General features: G+C 32.9%; 1 protein-coding gene across 10 annotated transcripts in view; it reads left to right on the top strand.

The window, feature by feature from the left end:
- Positions 1–21903, top strand: part of LOC123537036 (transcription factor Sox-5-like) — a 164471-nt gene that overhangs the window by 108354 nt on the left and 34214 nt on the right. Inside the window, exon 1 of one of the 10 annotated variants that reach the window (XM_053528984.1) lies at positions 5105–5256. The exons of 7 other annotated variants lie outside the window; for them this stretch is intronic. In XM_053528984.1, the coding sequence (XP_053384959.1) occupies positions 5228–5256 (29 nt within the window). In that variant the 5' untranslated portion in view covers positions 5105–5227. Of the gene's footprint in view, positions 1–5104; positions 5257–21379; positions 21406–21461; positions 21612–21903 lie in introns of those variants that run through there. 2 more of the 10 variants (XM_053528986.1, XM_053528991.1) reach the window with 2 other exon arrangements.

Here is a 21903-nt window from a genome sequence, read left to right as displayed (position 1 = left end):
TTTCTCGGAAAGTAGCAGGTATGAAAACAATGCCATTTAGACACCCAGTAATGTGTTGTTATTGCCGGAACAATCAGCGGAATGGATGTAAAGTATGATAGAAATGTGAGATAGATCAAAACATTTCTCACCTCTGGCCAAGCTCAGGTTGGTATACTTAGCGGTTGCAGGATTTTGTTTTGATGGATGAAAGTGAGCTTGACCAAAAATATAGTTTTTCAGTCTTGTGCTTGTTTGTTCTTTTTTGTCAATAATGTTTAGACTGTGACCCAGTTAAGTTATTTTTTTTAAAGACATCCATTTTACAGATTCTAGGAGTGTTTCAGCTTCTTTCCTTTCTAATACAGGCCCAATGTTATTACTGACATGTTGCAATGTATAAGTAGAAAAGTTTGCAATAAGGAAATATTCTTGAATTTCACAAATTCAAGAAATTTTGGAGAACAAATAGCCGGCATAAATTTCCAATGACATAGTAACATTATGAGACTTGTCTCAAATCTAAAGTTGCAGCAGGTATTTTAAACTCAGCTTCTAACCATTAGTAGACCCAGTCCGCCTTGCAAAACCTCTATCAGTTTAGCTTTCTTTTTTCTTTTCCAGTAGGGTACAGCGCCATTTGCTTGTTTATTGTCATAATGTGCTAAAATCTTGTGTGCTTTATCATACTTCCGCAGATTCAAACAAAAATATTTGAGACAGTTGAACACAATGGTCAATAGAAGACACAGACAATTTTAAGTCACAACACAAGGACAGTATTCCTTGATGTAAATACCAAAATTAAACTTACATCTTTCCATTTACAACCGTTACAATGTGTCTGGGTTTGCAGTATATGCAGCTCTTGTTCAGTTTCCAGTAATTCTTTTTTCTTTAACCTTTTATTGTTCCTTTGCAAAATCTTTCAGAAGTTTGCAGGCTTATATTAATAGGCAAAGTTGCAGTGGAAGTATCCTGGGATTAGAATGTTGCAGGATAGTATAATAGCCTTTTGGTTGTGCTTCAGTAACAGACAAGAAACTTCAGCCCAAGGAATTGATGAGATAATGGACTGGTTGATTGGAAATAATGCTAACAAGTGAATGGCTATCAACAGGTGCTCTGCTAATTGACTGGCAGTAATTAACTACAATGGCCATAGTGTATCTGCACATTAGAGATACAGTTAACCCTATCATATATCTTTGCTTACCTCAATGACTGCTCTGTGAATTTTCATTAATTTTCTTTTGTGCTCCAGCATTTTGTCCAGTAAATTTTTGGAATGCTGTTCCATAGTTGTATATTTTGTGGGAGTTCTTTATAGCTCAGTGGTTAGTATACTGGCTTCACAAGCTGTAGGTTGTGGATTCAACTGCATCTGAGGTTAAACGATTCACATAAAATTGCTAATAGATATATGGTTGTGACTTCAAATCGCAGTCTTAAATCAGGGAAAATTCTGTAATTAGAGCATCTTCTGTATCTAAAATTAAAATGACTAATATATTTCTAGTGGAGTTGCTGATATGGGCAACTGGTGGCTATTATGAATAAAGTTGGGTGTAATTTATCTATTGACACTGACATTCTAATAATGCCCTTTACTTCCAAGCATTTGCAACCATCTCAGTAGCCTGGTGGTTACTAAAGTACAGTCACCTGGAGTGTAGGAGGTTGTGGGTTAGGTCCCTGGCCACATCATACCAAAGACATGAAAATTTTTACTTATCACTATCTTGCTTAGAGCTCAGCATTAAGAAGATAGTTTTAGGACTGGTCAGCCCGGTGTCAGTATAATGTGCATATCACATTTAACTGCATAATGTTCCATTGTAGCAGTGCTATAAAGTTGGGCATTGTGCTTGCTGCTACAAGTAAACACAACCATTTATATTACTGAAAAATTGTATGAAAATGTTAAAACCGAACACACACATACTTCAAGCATTTGCCTGAAACTTCATTGTAATATTCCAAACAACTTCTTCCACACAATTACTTACCGTTTAAATGCTGTATTAATAGCAATTTTTTTTCTGTACTACTTAACAAAAAGAAATAAAACCTTTTTACGAGGAAGCACTTTTTTTCCCAGGAAAAAAAAACAATTGATGACCTTCAAAAGTAACATTTCACTTTGTTGAGAGAATATTTTTATTGCAGACAGATGCAATACAATATCAGAAAATTTGGAAACAAGTGCTCTCGGAGCTATTTCCGAAAATAATTCGAACAGGATGCTTTTGTTTTCGAAAATAATAGAATCTCGCTAATTACCGCTGTTAAGCCTAAATCTGAAACGAAACGAACAAAAATTAGGGTAGTAGAGATAGATTGAGAATGCAAAGGAGTGCTTCTGGTTTTTTGGTGTTATAAGTCGCAATAAAGATTATTATAAAGCAGGTTATTGACTTTAATGAGTTGTTAACGGAAATAGACTGATTTTCATTTTTTTTTTGCTGTTTTATGAGCGATTTGTAGTCAACCTTATCGAAAAATAATTTACTTTTGATTAAGATGAAGAAGTGGACTGGCCCCTAGACTATAATATATCATAAAATTATATTTACATTGCAGTATGGTGAATTTAGCAAGTCAATATACTACATCAAAATTATATGAAAAATTGTAACATCATCACTCTAAGGCCGTAGAAACTATATTGAGTCAGTGTTCTTTACTGGACAACATTTCTAAACTGTGAAATCCAGTTGATTTTAGGTATAAAATTTTGTGATTTTCAGCATATAGTACTTTTTCCTGAGGACTTCAGTTTTAAAATAAAAAAAGAGGAAAATTTACGTATTTGTGCAGATTTAATTTCATTGATTGACACAACCACAAAACCCACGAAAAGTAGTCCCTCACGAGTATAACTGATTTTCCATTATCCAGAAACATTCTATAAAATGATTATGTTTGATATTTTAAAGCTCTGCCACTCCAGGAAGCCCCATCAACACACTGCAAAGTAACTGATTTTATTCCAAGCAAGCCATTTTCTGTTGCCATGATATTGCATCTTTATTTCAATACTGCAGTTTCAAAGTGCCGGTAAATATACTGAGGTTTATTATGGTAAGGTGCAAAGGTCTTAATTTTGCCATTCTTCTTACATTTTTTCAATATTAGACAAATTATTCGGCACATGCAGTGATAAATCTTTTGCCAGAGGTTACAAATTACAGATTTTAATAGAGTTACTTCTGTTAAAGAATTTGACAGCCAATCATCTACGATTTCCCAATAGTTTAGACCTCAGCTTGCTTCGTCTATATTTTCCTGGTCACAGATTAGTATTCAGCAGACTGTGTATGGAGACATTGTTGTTTAATATTATTGACGGTTTCATATTCACTGACTGTCTGTTTGCAAGTATAAGTGAAAATTCAAATTGACACAAACGGTAACCAGTCTATGAGATGGAAGAAGAAAGGATGCCGGCCAGAATCAGGCATGTTGGATTTGATCTCTATCAACGAGACATTCAATCTACAGAGGCAGAGTAAGGACTCTGACCAAATTCAGGTATCTAAGCAGCACATTGAGGCACTAAAAGATTAATGACAAAGTTAAATATTTCCAAGATTGTCCATAAACAATCTGTAGACATCACATCACCCATTTTACTGCTAATATATACCAAATTGATGGAAACTTTAGATCTTTTGCTGGACATGAGATTAATCACCAGATACAAGCACAAAACAAGTGTCAGACACTTGACCAAAGTGGTCAAAACAAGAGATTGACCATTAAGATGGCCAAAAAGAGATGACCACTATAGATACAGAAGTAGACATGTTTACAGTTAGATGCATGTGATAAGCAACTCCAAGTGGTTGAAGACACTTGCACAAAGATGATGGTTTCTGACATTTATCCACTTCTGAAAGGTACCATTACTGTCAGTGTTTTATTGTTGGTATAGCAACATTTGTTTTTGTCAGAAAATGAGAATTACTTACAGTTTGAAGTGCTGTCAACTTGAGGCTTGGAGAGAAGTTCGCTGTTCCGTAATTTTTTTCCAGTTTTTCTGAGATTTTTTCATTATTTTTTTTATTTTTTTTTGTCTTGATAGGTTTTATGAAAAATATTATCTCAGAACAGTTTCCTACACATAAATCATAAAAGCAATTTAATTAAAGTTAGAAGTTTATTTCAAGAAAATTACATTTCATAAATGCTCTACTGCTATTGAAATTTCATCAAAATTAATAAGATATAAAAAAAAGTAAAGATATTAAATAAGGCCATACAAACTTTTTTTAAGTCCAGTCCGTCCTTTGATGAATGATGCATTCAGTTAGGGCCTGATAGTTTGAAAGTAGTTCTTGTGGAAAATGTCATGTTAAGGCTTTTCAGTAGGAGAGAAAAAAATCACAGTGTCGTAGAAAGTGGGAAAAAAGATTACATAAAACACTTCCCTAATAGTAACAATAGCATTGTAAAGAATTGTTGTGGAATAGACACTTCCACATTTTCACAGTAATACATGTTCAGAGTAAAATTCTTTGGACAAAAAAATCTTGGTCTATTCTGAAGTTTTGAGATGTTGATCATTAATAATCATATTCACATTAGTGTTTTAGATTATATATTCTAATTTGTTATGTTTCATTTTTATGAAATTAATTGATTCTTTGTGTGCCATGTTGTTGACCTGAATGTAAGGAATATACCAACAAAAATACTTTATCATATAAAGAACTGAGTAATCTTAGCTTGGCCTCACTAATTACTTCTGAATATTGTCCATAGTTAATCCAGATTTCTACATATTCTTCCATGAACAAAATATATAAATTCAATATAGTGCCTAAGCTTGGCCTAACTAGTTGCTACTGAGTACTACTCATTGTAAGAGAGATTGATTCTTCATAACACCAATAAAAATGTGCTTTCTTCCAATATCAAAACATCACGTACAAACAACCCATTAAAATGCCTAAGCTTGGCCTAACTAGTTGCTACTGAATACTGCTCATTGTAAAAGAGATGTATTGTTCTTAGCTCCGCCCACTTGCTGGAAGAGCTCTACAAGTCGCTGTTGTCGAGTGCAGCTCTCTGATTGGATAATGAGTATTGGACTGGAGCAGCGTCTGTGGGCACGATTGTTTTGTTGTGGTGAAATGATTTGATAACCTGTGAGAGAACCTGTAGGGTACTGTGACTGCTTTTCTCCAAGACACACATTGATTATTGTTCTCTATAACTTGCTATATTTTACTGCTGTGCAAATATGTTGGAAATATATAGCGATATTATGAGGTAATTTCACTTAGAAATTTTCCTTAGTTATAGCTGTGCGTTTTTATTTATTGTGATTTATATTACATATTTTATATAATACAGTGTAGTTTATAATTTTATTGTAGGATGATTGGCTCATGATTATGGAACTTTAGCACTTTTTGGCAAAACTACTGACAAAAAAAAAAAAAGAATATAAATAATGACAAATATTTCAAAAATTGAAATTTTCCTTGTAAAAAGTTAGCGTGACTGACAAAATAAATAAATAAATAATTTTTTTCAGGTAGTTGTTAAAAGATGTTAGGATCCATTTTGAGTTCTAAAATTTATCTGTCCTGGGCTGATAGCAAAAATCATTCAAAATAGTATTTACATTTTCATTTTTTTTTGTGTGTGTGCATGGAAAATTTTAACTGATTATTTCTTTGCATGTGTTTACATATAATATATCATATGCATTTCTTTTTTCTTTGAATTGTTTTTTTACCAAAGGCGCTGGCAACAACCAGAGAGAACGCATGCATGTCTTCTCAGAAATTTTGTTTACTTAATTAAAAGCACTTCACTGGGTTCATACAAGATTGGGAAGCTGAAATCATTCAATTTGGATCACAAAGGATTTATTTTCTTCAGTGACAACACAATATGAACCTGTCAAAAAATTGAGAAATGCAATAAAATGATGCTTTACGCTGAAAATGCTTGAAATAAGACTGTAATATCAGATCGATTCAAGGGACAAAAATTTAACACAATTTATAAATGGTCTTACAGTCTCGATTAATCTTTGCATGAAGTATAAACTTATCCTTTAAAATTAATAAAAATCAAGAGTTTTTGCAAGGACTAATTATTGTGGTGATATAATAAGAAAGTGAAATTATTGAAAATTTATCTCTTGCGAATATTTCTGCTTTGATGCGAAAATAATTGTATAATAATGAAATATAAACTGCATAGTAATGAAATATTAACTTAATGCTACCAAATTTTTGTCACAAAAATATTATGTAGAAATATTGATAAAGGATTTGATAAAGTGCCTCATTTGTGTTTGTACAAAATCTTCAAAATTTCATCTGTAATAGAGAATAGAGCTCTTAAGGAAATTCCATAGAAAGGGGAAAAATATGCATAAATAAACAGGTTTGTAAAGTAAAGATTTACAAACTTAATCAAGAGAAAATTCCACATTTTTTACATTCTTCAGGTAATCTTAGAAAAATTTTGATTTACAAAGTTCCTTCAATTTGTTACCCTAGTGAATATATAAAACTAACAGTATGTTCTCCATCATGGAATATTTATGAAACATGTACAATTTGCATGTCAATTTGTTAATTTTTCTTATCATAGATGCTGCCATTCTTTGAGAGGTTCCTTGTATCACCCAAATCAATCTGAATCTGTCAGACAATTATCTCTGCCCTGTAACAATTATCATGAACACTTCCGTCACCTCGAAATCTATCATTATAATATATTTCACTTTTTATCTTCTGACTTCTTCCTAATGCTTTCTATTCCCAAAAAGCATGAAATTGGAAAAAAAGCATCTGGCTGATCATGATTTTGATTAATTTTACTTTTTCATACAAAGAAGCGAAGTGGAGGTTTTAATCTGTTTTATATCCTCACTGTTTGTAAATATTTGATTACTTTTTCTACACCTATCGAATCTGTCATATAAATTAGTTCCAGTCAATGCTTGTAATGTTTTTGCAAATATCTAAACAGTTTTAAAGATATGTATTTATTTTAGAATGATCATCGTCTTTTAAATTGCTTAGATTTCTGTGGTTACTAACCCAAGGAGTCAGTTTTGGCTTCCAGATTTTAAAACACAGTTTTAAGACCAGTCTGTAAATTCAAGTATTTGATTGGTTGTTCCTGAACACAGACTGATTACATAGACCAGTAACTAAGTTGCATTCTGGGATTGTTCTTCATGGTCTGTACGATCAGTTAAATATCTTCAGGAGATGATATCTGTAACTTGTTTATAGTCGAATTTTCAAATTGTTTAGTGCATAATACACTGGAACTGCTCAGCTTTTCCATCTGGGAAAGAAAACAGCCTTGGCCACAACCTTTCAGACAACCTTTCAGAATTCATTTGGCAACAGTGTTTCCCAGGATATGCTTAAAAATGGGCTAAATGTCTTAAATTACAATTGAATTTTAATCTAAAAAGAGCTAAATATGTTTGTAATAGTTTTCTTCTGGTGCACTTCAGACACCATAAAGTATCTAAGACAAACTTTATAAGGACATAAAGCATAAACCTTCTAACAGCATACAAAGATTTAGGCAGATAGCACCTCTTTGCTCTTTGCCCATAAACTTTAGGATGGAAGATGCAAGGGAAATAGCAAAATGCTCCTTCGTGCAAACCAAGTGGGAAAAATAAGGAAAATGGCCAAGAATTTTTTGAGTCAGCCCTGGTGCTGGAGCCACCTGTGCTCATGCGAGCACCTCTTTGCTTTTTGCCCTCAAACTTTAGGATGGAAGTTGCAAGGGAAATAACAAAACGCTCTTTCGCGCAACCCATACGGGAAACATAAGAAAAAATGGCCAAGAATTTTTTGTCAGCCCTTGTGCTGCAGCCACCTATGCTCATGTAAGCAGTGTTTCACTGTAAAATATTTTAATTAACTTGGTTTTTATTCACAGATCAGCACTTCAAAGCATATTCCTTTATATTGAAATAGTGCTTTTTGCACACTGTAAAATATATTTTAATTCGTATAAAAGCATGGAAGCTTACTACAGATTATTAGCGAATTATCATCAAATGTAGACAATACCTATAAATTTCAATTTGCCGGTGTAAAACTTAGTGAAATTAATAGATCTTGCATTTAAAAGCTCATTTAAACATGCATTAAAACTTGACATACATTTCATGGGGTATAAATACCAGTTGTATTTCTAATAAAACTGTATTTAATTTAGATTAGAAGCCATGTGAGTGTTGTTTTTAATGATCCAAGATAAGAAAATGCTGCTTTTAACATCTACCTTGCTAAATTTCTAAAATGGACTGGTCCATCATTCAATTTAAGCAGTTCCACTTATGATTCAAAGGGGTGTTCGTCTTAATAGTGAACAGTGCAGACCATGATCAGATGTGCAGGCTGATCATGATGTACACTTGTCGCAAAGGCAGAATCAGTTTTGTCTAGCATGATAAGGGTTAAATGATTACAGTCCATGAAAAGAGAAGACGTAAGTTTTGTTTAGGAATTTAGCAGTTGTTTTTTAAACTTATATAATGTAGCAAATTTGTTCACCTTATCACACTCCAAATGTTAAAGCTACTAGTAAATGGGAAATTTGAAGTGAGATCTTATAGTTAGTAATTGTAGTACAGTCAAACTTTCATTATCTTGAACTCGTCGGGATGCCAAAGAACTTGTTCAAGATATCGGTAGTCTGAGCCATCGAACAATACACATTACACAGAGATTTTGCCGGAACCTGACCATGAGTTAGAGTGAAGGGTGGCATTTGAATTATCCGGGTTCGAGCAAATGAAGTTTGACTGTATTTATTATTATTCTAACCTTGCAACTGTTTGCAATTTTTATTTTTCACATGTATTATTTGTATAGATCCATGAAATAATAGTGGTCAGATTTACCTTTTCAGAAACAAAATTCTGCAAAATTAAATAGCTTAGAGCGAAACTGGTCTATCTGCTTCTATTTTTATATACAGATAGACCAGTTACGCTCTAAGCCCTCAAAATTGTCTTGCACTTCCCTGTATAACTCAATATTTCTCAGAAATGGAGATATTGTCAAAAATTGGATTAAATTTACAGTAAATAATAATGTTCAGGGTATTTATAAAACATGTTTAACATTGAATATATATTAAATAATGCACACACTTCTGTTATAATGTTTTGTTGTCTGATAAACAATACTGTCTGCCAAAAAAAATGCATTTGATTGAATTAACTCCCTTTGTTAGCTAGACACCCGAAGTTTTTGTCATTTTTACTGGCACCATTTACATTTCCTCTGGTACCGAGAATGCCAAATACATTTTTTCTCCTTGTGTTCATTTCATTTGTGATCTTTTCTCCGATAGACAGATACGTGCCGATTATACTGAATAAAACTCCGACACGATTAATGTCAACGTTCCTTCCATCATCATAAAAATTGAGCGCATTAAATGTTCAGGGAGTCCAGTCTCGAACTAATTGTGAAAGGTTTCAATATGCCACAATTGTCAGCCTTTATCAGATGGAAGTTTCGCAGAATTGAAATCACAGAAAAAAAAACGTCTTCTCCTTGTTAAAGACGGCATGTCAATTACAAGTGTTTTTGGCATATTGTTTAAATAGCCTATTAAAGACTGAGCTGTGTGTATCCAAAACACTTTATTCAAGAATTTTTTGCTCATGTCTTCGGAGGGATGTGCAGAGTCAAGTATGGAATGATAAGTTCCTAGAGGGTAAATGTTTCTGTGTTACTACATCAAAGTGATGAAATATTATTGTAGAACTATTTTTTAGGCCAATAAGTAAATGCGTTTTTCACATAAAAAAACATCATTTTGAAACAACCCTGGGGTTAATTTCAAAACAATCCCACATTTATGTTGATGAAGTATTTTGTCATAAAGCATGGCTTATCAGATGGAGTGGCGAAACAAAGCATGCGTCATGCATTTAAATAGCTCACAATTCATTCAAATGCACTCAAGAACAACTGCTGACGCTGCAGGCTATAGCAGCCAGAATGGCTTATCAGTGCTTTGTGTGATGAAGGGGTTGGCTCACCCCGCAGCCTGGGTAGGGATGTTTTAAGTACTTTTAGCTTGTGCATTTTGTTGTTTTTAATGAAAGAAATATGACTGGGCTGCCACTATGATTAAACAAAAGAGGCAGGAAATGTCTTGCAGTGTTTTATAGCTTAAAGTATTTGTTGAAATTTGTACTTTTTGTATTTTTGATAAATAGGAAGCTTTGTTTTATTGCTAGGTACATGTGTACTCAGAATGAGTTAATTCATGTCTGCATGATTTTTAATCATCTTTTGAGTCAATCCAATTACACAGTAATTAAATTGTTGTAGCTTCCGGAGGTTTTTGTTTTATTTTTTCTTCTTCGACAGGGAATTCGTATCTTAGTTGTTTCACTTGCAGAGAAATCCTTAGACAATAAAACAAGAACAGGTTATTGTAGAGATGAAAAATAAACTGAATTTTAGACTTTGATACAAAAGAAGCTTTCAGTGATAAAATTTTGCCTTATAGCTTTTGACGAGATCAGTTTTTCAGATTCATGTTTTTATCAATAGTTATTTTCATATTTCTGATTGATAATTGCTACATAACCAGTAATACTTTGAAATGGCAATACACAATGCTTCCTACTGGCAATAGACCCACTTTCAAAAGACAATGCTCCCTACTGGCAATAGACCCACTTTCAAAAGACAATGCTTCCTACTGGCAATAGACACTTGGCAAAAGACAGTGTTTCCTACTGGCAATAGACACACAAGCAAAAGACATTGCTTCCTACTGGCAATAGACATACTGACAATAGACAAGCATCCTACTGGCAATAGACACACTGATAAAAGACAGTTCTTTCTACTGGTAATAGACACACTTACAAAAGACAATGCATCCTACAGGCAATAGACTATGCTTCATCACATTTGCTTGCAATTGACAATGCTTCTTACTTGTAATAAATGTAGTGGTAATAGTCTTTTCTTCCCACTGACAATAGATATACTTGCAAAAGACATGGTAATTTATAGGATAATTGCCTCCTGTGGACAATAGACCTGCTGGCAATAGACAAAACATCCTACTGGCAACAGACAGTTCTGCATAGGAAATAGACCATGCGTCTTACTAGCAGTGTATCCTGTTGTTGATGATTACTGGCAATGGACAATACCTCTTATTGGCAGTGGACAATAGTTGTTTCCAACTGGCAATTATAATTCAGTGCTTCCTAATGACAATATAGTCAGTGCTCCTTACTGGCAATGTCTTCTTCTGACAATAGACATACTGGCAATGGACAATTGATGTTTTCTCTGCAGCTGGCAATAGGCAGTGTATACATAAAACTAGTTTATTTTGGCTGTAAACTGACAAATGTTTCTATGTGTCATATCAGAAATAAGCTCTGAATCATCTGTAGCTGGTAGGGACTCTCATTCAGGTAAAAAAAATCTGATATGGAGATTTGAGCATCCAAAATGCTGTTACTTCCTGTTTAGATGGTATATCTTAGAGAACACAGCCTTCTTCTTGGAAAACAATGGCTCTGTTGTTTTTCCAGTTGGTATCTTTACTATAAATCTTTATATATCCTCTAGAAACCGTCTATAAACAAAACTTAAAACAATTATGGCTGATTTCCAAGTACCATTTCAAAGGGAATGAATCATTATCAGAGCAGGAATTATGATTTAGTGGGCGTTTAATGTTGACAATTGCGTTGATATGCCGATTTGTTGAAAATATGTTTTATTGTGGCAGAGATTTTTCTGTGAAGCAATGCTGAGTGCTATAGTTTATGGTGTATTGTTTACCCTTAGGAAATTTGCAAAACTTATAAAACTTTATATTAAGTCTACAAAAAATGCAATTATTTAGCTAATAAAGTGTTCTTTGAACTATCACATATATCTTAAGACTTGCATCTTATATGTTTCTTAATTAGTCCAGAATTTTCAGTTCATAAACAAATATCTGACCCTAAAATTGAAAAAAACATGATACATAGTGTTTTGTTTGTTTTGACTGCTAAGAAAGACAAAAGTTTTGTTCCTGTAACAGGATAAAGGGAAGCTGTATGCAATAACAGGATATGGGACAGCAGTCTGTATTGGTAAGCATGCAGAATAACAGGATATATGGTCTGCATTGGGAATAAAATAACAGGGTACAGGGTGACTTTCTGCATTGATAAGCCAGTAAAATAACAGGATATTGCTGGGAGACTGTCTTGTGTTGGTAAGAAAGTGAAATAACAGGATATAGTGAGTACAGAAGACTGTGAAACTCGAGTTTCTGACAATTCTCAATGCTCTCAACAAAGAGAGAAAAAAATTCATGGAAGAAAAAAAACAAAACAGAAAGGAAGCTGTGTATATGATAAACGTAGCACAAACACAGATGATTATATCGAAATAACCGTAAACCTGTAACCTAAGAGACCGTAAAAGAGCAGTAAAGTCAACAACATGATGGCTCATGCCAAATGATGTCTTCCTCACGCAGAAATACAATACCTTTGCCAGCAAAAAAACTGTGCGGTATAAATATGCCCGAACCATCGTAAATTCACCAAAGTTTTATTAATATTGTGAATTATAAAATATCGCCAGATGTTTTTAGTTTCACAGAATTTCCATTTAACTTACACATCATGTCTGCTGGTAAAGTCATTAAATGGACAAGAATAAAACACTGGTGTCTTTGTCCTTCTCATGGGAATGGCTTATTATAGGTCTTGTCAATCTTTTAAAGCTACTTTAAGTTCCACTTTCCTGAGAGGAAAAATAAAGTTATCTCAGAATGTGTTGTATATTTGCAAACCTATGACCTTTGTTAAAAAAGAAACTTTCTGATATAAGAAGTTTTGCAAAGTATCTATTTAAGGCAGTTGACCCATATGGACACTCTGCAATTTCCATGCGATTACATATTCGTGATAAGCATTTCGGCATTCGCCTGACGTAAAATAGCTCCTCATACATTGCGTAAAAAAATACCGGAAAATGCAGAAATAGCATACAGAGAATATGTATTCGCATGGAAATTGCAGAGTGTCCATATGGGTCAACCACCTTAAATAGATATTTTGCAAAACTTAGAAAACAGAGAATATGTAATTTGCTGATTGTTATTACTTTGCACTAACTTAAAGTAAATAAATAATGATACAAAATGAAATATTCATGCAGGTATTTTCATTTTTGCTGTTTTTACAATAAAATAAAGACATCAATTTTTTTTCCGTATTGACATACCAATTTCATATCAGCTGTGTGACATCATTTTAATACGCGTCTTCGCAGTAAAAAGTTCATTGAGGGAGATATGTTCAGTTTTACATGGGTTTAAGAACAAATTGATATCAATTGCATAATGATAATCAATGTAGATGCGATTGTTAGTTTCACATCAAGAAATATGAACACGATCATTTGCAGAAAAATATTGCGAATGAAAATTCCAACAATATCTTGGCTGCTGAACTTGTGCGTATTTCTCAATACAAATCTAATAATTTATAAAATATCTACTCAAGATGCAACAATATTAATTACATTCCATATGGGGTTTTGCAGAATACCTCAACTCTTTCATTTCACAATGCGAGATCATTTAACTTCCTTACGTTATACCTAAACATCAGAGACTCTCTTAATTTTGTCTAAAACTGCTTGTTTCATGTATCATCGTGTAGCAATCAAAGTGACATATTAGGAGACATGTTCAGCTAAAGACATCACAATGAATTCCTCTTGATGTGATCAAGAGAAAACATGCCATTACAAAAGGCGCGTCTCATTACGGGCACATAAAAGACGTTAATGTTTACTCCACTGATTGTCAGAATTGTCTTTTCTTGACGGCACTTCCTGTCATTTACAGCTCGGTAAATCACTTGACAATCGGGAGTTCAATTTAAACTTGTCACAATATCCACTTTCTCGTGCATTTAATGGTAGTGTCTGGCTGGCAGAATGAAGTGTTTCCCCGGCAACAATGGCGGCGACAAAATAGCTCAGATTATTGTCTTCTCGGCTGTTCTTCATACTGATATCAAAAGGTGGGTAAAATTCTTAGCAGAAGTCGCAGAACGGGTTAAAATGGAAAGGTTTTAGATGATTTTTCTGTGAAAAGGGAGGTAATTAAATAATTATGTAAGTAAAAGGTTTTCTCAGTCAATAGTGCATTAAACAATAACTTACAAAAAAAAAACAACATGACAATAAGTATAATTTTCCATTTTCAGAAAAAAGATTTAAGATGTTTCTGTTAAGTTAAAAATGAAAATATAAATACAATAATTATAGGTATGAAATATGAAAGTATCACTTTTAAAAGTAGTTTTTTAATTAGAAAAATGCCTTCAAGTTTTTATTACATTCCTTTAATGAACTGTTTTTTCTCCTTAAATGCCGCAAGTAGGCCTTCTTGTTAAATGTTTCAGCATGTTGGCTGGCAGATACATTTTCTTGTCTCTTTAATAACCATGACAAAAAGTCCGGGAGTATTATACACAATGTGACAGAACAATTAAGAGCTAACACCTCCTTTGTCAAGATAATATAACAATGTGAAGATACAGGCTTACAGGGCACACTCTGGTGGCTTGTCATTAATGGTGAAATTTCTCCCTTGTGACAGCTATGTGGCTACTAGTTTCCACTTTCAAATCTGTTCTTTTTCATTCAATCCTGAGTTCACTCATTCAGTGATCAGTCATTCTCTCTTTCATTTTAATATTCTGTCTGTCTTTCCTGTTCTTTCCATCAGGATGCTTCCTTTCTTTCTTTCAGTTTGAATCTTTTTGATGCTTTCTCTCTATTTCTTTCATTTGTTCTTTTGTATACAACTTGGTGTTTTTTATGCTTACTTTTCTTGTGTCTACTTTCTTCATTCTATCTTCTGTATTGATACAAATTATGATACTGATGATGAAGATGATGTTGGTGGTGGTGGTGATGATGATGATGGCAATGATGATGTTGATGTAAATGTTAATGATGACAATTATACAAAGATGAGGAAGAATGTGGTGATACTGCCACTTCTGTCGCTGTCGATGATAGAGGCATACATGAATATCTGTTTTTTTTCACCGACATTGTGTAAAACCCTAAAAACTGAAGAAAAATGAGACCAAACAAAAATATGTAGAAACAAAGAAAAACAACACTGTTACATAATAAAAGAAAATACATATATTGCTAGAAGGCCAGGTGTGAGTTTCCTTTAATCTTTTGCCTACATTTGTCTTCTTATGTCTTTGTTGTAGATGGAAAATACATCTTGTATTTTGATTTTCACATCTTACAAGCATTTTATGGTTAATCATGGTGCATTTTACACCTGCGAAGAAAAATCATTATTGTTCTTATATTGAACTATTTTTTGGACATGAAGATGATTCGATCAGGAAAAGCAGACATACAAATGATTTGTTTAGTAAGTTTTTTTTTTGCAATTTTTTGTCAGATATTTTGCCTTCTAATTTCCGTAAGATTTGCAGGTACTTAAATATAATTAATATTACAGATTATTTTTCAGAGACGTGATTTAATCTTGCATGAAACATACAGGAAATAGAATTGTTGGAAATTGTTACGTACGTAGATAATTAAATGAAATTGAAAAAAAAATAGATGACGTATTGAATAAAGTAACAACTGCTGTCAAAGTCATTACGATTGTTTTTCTGTCATAATTTAGATTAGACTTTTTACATGTTCAAGTTACGAAATCTGATTGAAGTCGCTAATCAGATGAACTCATTTTGCTATATTTAACGTATAATGTTGTTGACAAGTGTGATTCTATCATTGATTGTTTCATTTTACGTCGTCTTTTGTTGAAATTAGTCTTTATCGCGGCTTGTCTTTTAGATGTCATCTTTATTGTTCATTACGACCCTTTAAACAGATTGATTTTCTACTAATGGCCTTCCTGTATTTGATTCGTTAAAACAATCAGTGCAATGTATTTTCGATGAGTATCGTGCCCATTAGGGACCTGAAATGCGTTATATATAGGATGAGTCCTTGTTACCTAACGATACTATTTCATGTCAGGAGTCGTCGAGACAATAGTAAAATCGACCAATCAAGTACATATCGGATATTGTCACCTGTGTTTCACGAGGCGAGTTTCCTGAGAATAAAGCGCCCTCTAATTAAGTTAACTATAATGAGTAAAACCGATACAAAGTTATCATTTCTTCTTTTCTCCTCATTGTAATAATGGTAATATAAGATTTCAAAAAAGGACAATTTGTTCATTAATACCATCTTAAAAGACGGAGCTGACAAAATTCTGTAATTTGCGCTCGTTTTATTTGATAATTTCTAACTGATTAAATACTTTGTCTTTTCATTAATTTATATTTCATAGACAGGCTTATAATTAGTTATGTAATAACCAGTTTAAGCGCTTATGAAATTTTTATCTTTTTTTAAACGAATTTCATAATTTTAAGGATTTGATGGTGGTATTGATTCTGAAAGAAAATGAAGGATTTTTGCTTGTGATAATTGAAGACATAAGTGCTATTTCTAGCAAATTATGTTAAATTTCTAGTTGTACTAAAGCTGCTTATTCCTTAATAAATCTTTACCTTGCTATATATCTAAAATGGACTGATCCATCATTCAATTTGGGCAGTACCACTTATTATTTGAAGGAAAATTTACTGACTGAACAGCAAACAGTGCAGTCCATGATCAGCCTGCACGTCTGTGCAGGCTGATTTTGGTCTGCACTGCTCGCAAAGGCAAAACCACTTGCCACCAGCAGGCTAAAGGTTAATTTGATCAAATTTCTTTTGAAGTTTTTAGAACTCACAATTTAGAAAAATGTGTATAGGAAGCAAAATTATTAAATTGTTTTTATCAAAAAAAAAGAACAAATTATAAATTAAAAGCGCTTTTTCCAGTCTGCATTCCAGCCGACCATCATATTGCAATTAAAGGACAATACCATGGCAACAGACTGAAAAAAAGAAGTGTTTTTTTTTTGTAGCCAGCATCAGTTTGATTCTTTTTTGTTGAAAAGTATTTTTGCCCAGCTAAGGCTGATGTTGTACGGGTATATACAGGGTATTGTTTTAAAAGTTGCATGTTTCGCATAATCATTAACGTTATTTTAATAATGTGGTAAGATGCTAACTTTTGACAATGTCAATTGTTACTTCTTAAGAACCCGATGTGATCATAACCCTTACAATTTCGTTACAATAGACAATTATAATGTAGCCTTTCGAGGATGAAATTACTCGTACAAATGTCGCGGATAAAATCTGCTACAAGAGCAAAAGATAAAACGTTAATGATAGGTGAGCTCGAAATGAGCATTGTCAACGAGCAGAGGGCGTTGATTTGATAATGCCTCTTGATGAATCGAATTTACTCAGTTACCTTTTTAAGTGAAATGAACAATAAGACATCGGTAACACAACACTTTACTGTCTATAAACAAGGTATAAAGACATCGGGGGACAATACCGGAAAACTGTCACTGGCAACAAACAATAAGAATAGGGGTTTTTTATGAATGAAATTTAGACTTAAGTGAATGGGTAACATTGTCCCTTTAGCTTTTTCTGATTTAATGAAGATGTCCAAATTGTCCTTGCTTACCTTTTTTACACTAACTGAAAGGATTGTGTTAGTAATTTTTGTGTTCTACTTAAACAGACTTTTTTTTTTGACAGTTATTTCATTATCAGAAGTTAGGTCTTAAATTTTACTCAGCAAAGCCCACATTTTCTTTCATGCGGCCCAGACTTGTTGCATTCTTTCTTTGAAAAAAAAAAGGACTCAGTGTGTAAAAGAATAAAATATTGACTTGTTTACAACTAACTTACTAACTTTTTGTATGTATGAGCCATTAAGTCAGTACAAAAATGAAGATGAAATTTTGTCATATTTCCCTCAGGGCGTGCTATTTCAAAGTAATTATTTTCTGTATAATTACAGTTAAAAACAAGGAAATCTTACTAAATCTTTGACAACTTGTGTATTGAAAATGATTAATGGTCCCTTGTTGAACTGTCAATATTTTAAGCATAAAATATCATTTTTTTTCTACACTTACCTTGAGAATTTATCAAAGTTCTTAAAATTAACATTGTTTTTAAAACTGTAGAGCAGCATGAGTTTAAGTGTTTTTGAAATTATTTTGATATTTCAAAATGGTGTAAAAAATGTTTATGAAAAACATTTTCTCCTAGGATGAACAAATTTTAATAGACTGGTCCCCATGTTATAAACTGTGTTTGGAGACCAGTCTCAGATCTCTAGCATCTGATTGGCTGACCAAATATAAGTTCAGAGACTGGTCTTCAAGTTTTATAATGGGGGACAAGCCAAAACAAAGACAAACGTGCATGATTTGACAAATTTCCATATCTGTGAAATCTGAGGTCTAGTAGGGTGTTCCATGTTTGTACACAATTTAGACTTGGCTTGGTCATTTTGGCACCATTTTCAATTGTTTACTGGTCTTGGTGTATAACAATTACTGCCTGTTTTCTGCACAGACTAATAATTTACCATTTTAAGTGGAGTTCAGTGGGCAAAAATAATATATCTGTTGGCGTAGCCATTGACCTTTCTTTACAATGAAATATGAGAAGTTTCTTCTGTGACCCCTAATTCAGTCAAAACTTAGTGTCATTAAGTTTTTGTCTTGGATTTTAACATCACACCCATACAATTATAGGTCATATGGGGACTGTCCAGCTTTTCATTTCATGGTGGAGGAAGACCCCAGGACTGGTGCCCTTCCTAACATTATCTCAAGCACAGATGAGCACCTGAGTAGAACCACCAACCTTCAGTGCACGAAAGGTTTCTGTACCCCAAGTACCGGTATGGTTTCAAACCCACATCTGTGAGTGGCAAGAGAACCAAAATCAGCAACCTTAACCACTCAGCAACAGAGACCCCTGGTGTCATGAAAGGTTCCCTGATAGCTGCAAAATTCAAAATGTGTGTATCTATTATTTCCTGAAATATTCAAGTTTATTTTCAAAGCATCATTTAAATAAACAACACGTTTATTGAAAATTGACCTACAAGAAGAATATGAATTGTACTGTTTGAGGTAAAAAAGAAACGTATTTGTCAAAAAACTTTTAAAATCAAAACTACTTAAAAACATAATGTCTGTTTCATAATAAATAAAAGATGATAAAGAACTGAAAAAAATGCAAATGGGCTAAACAACGAATAATGACCATTTTGTCTCGTCGTATTGCGCAAACTTTGATGGCTAACAAAACATTAACCATAAATTTTAAAAAGGCTTTCATCAAAATGCATCTTTAGATAGAAATTAACAATACCCATCAAAATACAAATTGTTCTACCCACAATTCACCAGTTCAGACGATAAAACGACAATGGAATCCCATTATAACTGGTGTTTTGCACAGAAACAGATTTTTCATTTTCTGTCATGTTTCTATATATTGTATGAAAGCTGGAAAAAACAAGACAAAAGATGACGAAAAAGAACTACAATAGACAATTCCTTGTCTATTAAAAGCAGTTATTTGGTCTGATTGTTACGCCAAGAAAAGAACATCTGACGCAGTGTACTATTGCGCAAGTTGAAGAATAGAATGCTGAAGATCTCGTAAACTACGTAGCTACAATAAATACTATAGGCTTTTGATGGGATTTTTAATACATTTTACAAAAGTTAAACAGTTTTGTTCAATAACTTTTTTCAGATGGACATTGATGTCATACGAAAAATATAATTCATATCACCCACTTAATGTACTGAAACTTGCGTTCAATCACGTTAGCAAAAATGACATTTAAGTCGACACGTTCCAAATTTAGTTAATTGTTTTATTACCTAATAAATTAAGCATGAATTCAAAGAATATGAATTACCATCTAATTGCGGCATGATTTATTTTCAGTGTAATTGCTTTTTATAGTTTATTTTAAATGCTCAATTTTAATTGTTTATGATTAATTAATTTTAAGACATTTAATAGTACCAAATCAGTCTGGTTTTCAAATGAAACCAAAACACGAAACACTAATATTGAGTGCTATCATCGGTTATTAGCAATAAGCGGTAATTCAGCACGAAATATTGCTTAAAACTTCAACATTTATGTCACATTTCGATCCAGTTTTATTTTTTTTCATCAAGTATCTTTATTTATAGGTCCCTTTCACAATAATTCATTGAAATTCATATAGCTTATTTTCGATAAAAGGGATTATTATTTTTATATAAAGATTGGAGAAAATCCTGTAATGGTTGGAAAGTTTTGTGAAAAGCATCCTTTGTGGATATTGTCACTTGTTTTCACTTGTTTATTGACTGTTTACTTGTTGTTCAGTTTATCATTATGAGGATGCGGAAGGGGTCCGTGTTTTGTCATTTTCATCGTCATTCTTTTTCATATTTTTTCTCTCAGTCATTATGAGGGTATGGCAGGAGGCTTTGTCATTTTCATCTTCATTCTTTTTTAACCCTTACCCTGCATAATTTCTATAATGAACTTGTTCATCTTCCAATTTGGACAGTACCATTAACTGTTAAAAGGGGTGCTTACCAAAAAGATACAGACTGAATAGCAAACAGTGCAGATCATGATCAGACTGCACAGATGTGCAGGCTGATCATGATCTACCATGATCGCAAAGGCAGAATTAATCGTTTCCAGCATGGTAAGGGTTAAGAGAGTAAGGAAGGAGTATGTGTCTTGTCATTTTCATGTCTTTCTTTTTTTCCGAACTTGATGTCCAATTCATAATTATGAGGTACAGAAGGTGTCTGTATTTTGTCATTTTCATCTTGTTTGATTTCAAATTTATTGCATAAAATGTTGTTTAAATTTGCATATAAGTGAAATATATCAGTACTTCTGGATCTTCTGCCTGTACAAAACTGGTTCTCTGCCAATTAAGGACAACTTCTCCACAAGAACACCAGCAGTAGTGTATAGAGGGTGACTGAATTTACATGTTGTGTTTGTTTAAACAAAATTTCATGGAGATAACTTTCCATACATGTAGATTAAACTCATTTGCTAAGTGACTCAAAGGTGCTGATTTTTTTAAATTGATATAAGTGTTTAAAAGGTAAGACTCAATGAAACTTCAGTAAAAATTGTTAAAAGCAGAGAGGGTAAATTTCAGACTGGCCATGCAGTTGCAAATTTTCTGTTCGATATATAAATTTAGGGAAGGGCCTCAGGAACTCAGTGTGAGGAATTGCCATTATGATGTAGCAGTCATGCATCAAAATTTCATTAAATCAATTTAGAAGCTCAGCAAAAGTGTTCTCAGTTTGAAAATACAATAGTCGGAAGGCTCATTATGCAACTACAATAGAGTGGGTGGGGTGGCGAGGATGGACTAGTCCCTTTTTGATGAATTACCCGTATATGAATATAATCCCATAGAAATTTTAATATAATAAGATGAAACTATTCTCTCTTTGATATGTGTTGATATGAATGTGCAGTTTTATGTTGAAAATAAGAAGGAAAGAAATTGTTTGAGAATCGAAAATATTGTTTGCGATATAATGTGAATTTGATAACTATTATATAAGGAATGTCATGTTAATACTAATTTTAATACCAGGTAAGGATGTTTCATAAAATGAAATATGTTTGTATTTTGAGGAAAAGGAAATATGAAAAAAAAATCTACAAAAGTCTTTATATAATTGTGGTTTCAATAATTTAATGTGCGTAATTTTGTTTTCCTGCCTTTTCCAAAAATCAAAAGAAGTAAGGTGTTTACTTTTTTATTTTACTTTCTCAAATTCAGTTTAACTTGTAGTGGTTATTAACTTTACAAAAAGAAATTAATTTTAGAGGTCATCTGAAGTCGTTGCTTTCAGAAAAGTAATTCATGAATAATGCTGAAACTA

Source organism: Mercenaria mercenaria, chromosome 17, assembly GCF_021730395.1.
Source record: "Mercenaria mercenaria strain notata chromosome 17, MADL_Memer_1, whole genome shotgun sequence".
NCBI lineage: Eukaryota > Metazoa > Mollusca > Bivalvia > Venerida > Veneridae > Mercenaria > Mercenaria mercenaria.
The sequence above is the reverse complement of the archived record's forward strand: the minus strand, read 5'-3'. Positions and strand labels throughout refer to the sequence as shown.